Source organism: Rhagoletis pomonella, unplaced genomic scaffold (genome assembly GCF_013731165.1).
Source record: "Rhagoletis pomonella isolate Grant_MI unplaced genomic scaffold, Rhpom_1.0 Rhpom_scaffold_00007, whole genome shotgun sequence".
Classification (NCBI taxonomy): Eukaryota; Metazoa; Arthropoda; class Insecta; order Diptera; family Tephritidae; genus Rhagoletis; species Rhagoletis pomonella.
This window is the reverse complement of record NW_023458561.1, coordinates 26,608,213-26,610,841: the sequence shown is the minus strand read 5'-3', so window position 1 is coordinate 26,610,841 and position 2,629 is coordinate 26,608,213. Positions and strand designations below refer to the sequence as shown.

At 29.9% G+C, this 2,629-nt stretch overlaps 1 protein-coding gene across 1 annotated transcript in view; it reads left to right on the top strand.

Moving 5' to 3' along the window:
- The window catches only part of LOC118743761 (tyrosine-protein kinase receptor torso-like), an 11,222-nt gene that overhangs the window by 2,347 nt on the left and 6,246 nt on the right, over positions 1 to 2,629 (top strand). The window contains exon 2 of the mRNA XM_036476523.1: positions 2,323 to 2,417. Within this exon, the coding sequence (XP_036332416.1) occupies positions 2,323 to 2,417 (95 nt within the window). The remainder of the gene's footprint in view (positions 1 to 2,322; positions 2,418 to 2,629) is intronic.

Below are 2,629 nucleotides of genomic sequence, written 5' to 3'. Positions count from 1 at the left end.
CACTCTTCTGTCTTATCTTCCTTATCACTATCACTTTATCTCTATAGTTTTCTTATCTTTATTTTTATGTTTATGTTTATTTTTATATTATATTTATATTTATCTTTTCATTTTTATCTTTATCTTTAACTTTTCCTTTACCAATATCCTTATCTTTATCTGCATTCTTTTCTTCGTCTACATATTCACCCCCACTCTTGTCATTATGTTAAGTATTTAAATTTGACTTCCTCTTTGTCTTTATCTTTTTTTTATTTTTTTTCCTTTTCATTTATTTCGTTAAATACATATGCGCATTAAGATTTAAACAAACAAAAATATGTGTAAAAACAAATACAGAAATAAGGAAGTATGGGTTTCTTCACTTTTATTTTAATTTTTATCTTTATCCCTTTCTTCTACTCCATAGTCATCTTTTCTACAATCTACATAAATTTTATTCCTAAACTGCTGCTTAGCAATTTTTTTTAACTCAGTATAAATATCAAAGCATACATTAAGCAGGCATCTCCGCCCCAACTATGTACATAACATACATGTATGCATTGGTGTCACTTTTGAATAGGTTTTTGCGCTTTATTTAAACAAATTTGTAATTTGAGTAACTCTCTGCACAACAACATCAAAATAGCTTCCTAATGATATTTAAATCTCTATACCTTATACCAAATTTCCACTAGGCAATGAAATTACAAAAAATTGGAGGCATTCAAAAAATATGATGTGGAAATTAATTTAATGACTATTTTTTTAACGTAATGACACGACTACTTTTTAATTCCCAACTTTGGCATTACAATTTCTGTCATTTAATGCCAAGTGGAAATCCAGCATTAGAAGAATAGTTTAGCCGTAAAAGAGGCGTAAGAAAACATGTTTGTTCGCTTCGTGAAAAATACAAGTTCAATTTCGTAGGGATTAGTCCCCATACTGTTCCTTTCTTTTCAACTTGCCCTAGGTCGTTGATGGCAGTTGTAGTACCTCACTCGCCCTCGAAATGAACTTCACTATGAACAGAATGACTAAACAATTCGCATACTCAAAAGCTTTGATGGATTCTTAGTAAATTAGTTGGGGTACAAAGCATCAATCCGTCCTTTACAAGGCCTGACGATCAGCATTTGTGCTTTCACAATTTATAATTTTTTTATTTTTGTTATTTATGGCCTTATAACAATTAGATTCCACAATTTTAATGAGCTTGAGGCCGTTTTGAATGAAAATTTTTGTGGAAAAAAACACAATTTACATTTTTGGTAGAAGTTTTAGATATTGCGGAGATCACCACATTTCCTCATCAGACTTTTTCAACTGAACTCAATTCGCAATGTAAACCGTTTTTGCTTTTTCCACTTTTTCATTTGTTAATCCAACTACAATCAAGTGCAGCTATTCCTCTGCTATTTATGTAAACTTGTTTATAAGGTTGTTGTTCTTGTTGGTTTTTGCTAATAATTCTATTTTTAGAATGTATAACTTTTAGGTGCGCTCATCTTTAAGTTATGTATTTATTTTTGTTATTTATGGTAAATTGTGCTTTTTTCACAAAAATTTTCATTAAATACGTGCTCAAGCTCAATAAAATTGTTGAGTTTATAATTTTTGTGCAAAAAGTGAACAATATTTGACATTTTAGATACCAAATAAATCAAATTAGCTCTACTGCTACTACCCGTTCAATAGGCTTTGGTTAACACAAACTGTTTGGGATACGTTGCGTATGAGTAACATTCAAATTGCTTCTTCCAATTGTTGTCGAACGGCATGACGTATGAGCAACATTGTATTAACCATGAGGAGAAAATCGCTAATTCTGAACTGCGAATATATATGTATATATATATATATATATTTTCTTTTTTTTTAAGTCGGTTTTTTTTTTCTAAAAATTAGTTGTTCTTTAAAACAAAATACTATAAATTTTTGAAGCGTACTATATTGTTTCCGATTTTTTTGAAAAAGTACAATTTATAGTACTTAGAAATTGTTGGCAACCCTACTTCTGTTCTTTAAGCAATATATGTATATATATACATATGTATGTGTATTTATATTTACTAGTTAACAGCTTAATGTTGCATTAAACTGCATACACTCGAATCTACTAAAGTGATTTATAAATTTCCAAGAACAGCGTGACTGTATTGACATTGTAAAGCAAATACTTAGTTATGCTTGCATTTAGTTTTTTGTTTTTGTATTTTTATGCTAGTAAACTTAACTTAACTGAAATTAGTGCTCGTCGCCATTTTCATAATTTTGCCATATTTACTTAGATATGTGTGTATGTATGTATTTGCTTTTTTCATATTTCATTTCCAGGAATTCTTAGCCAAGAATAAAGTGGTTCATCGTGACTTGGCTGCGCGAAATGTGCTTGTCGCTCCGGATCGCACCATTAAAATAGCCGACTTCGGGTAAGTTGCTTACGGGAAAGCTTCTAAGCACTTGATTCATTGCAATTAAGGCAGCTAATACTTAAAAATATATGTACAATGTACATATATACATATATATATACAAAAGCCATAATGGTGTTGCTATTCATGTCTGTGTAGCTACTAAGTAGCTATAGCTATATATCAGTATGCTGATAGAAGATTGTATATACATACATATTAAGGCTATT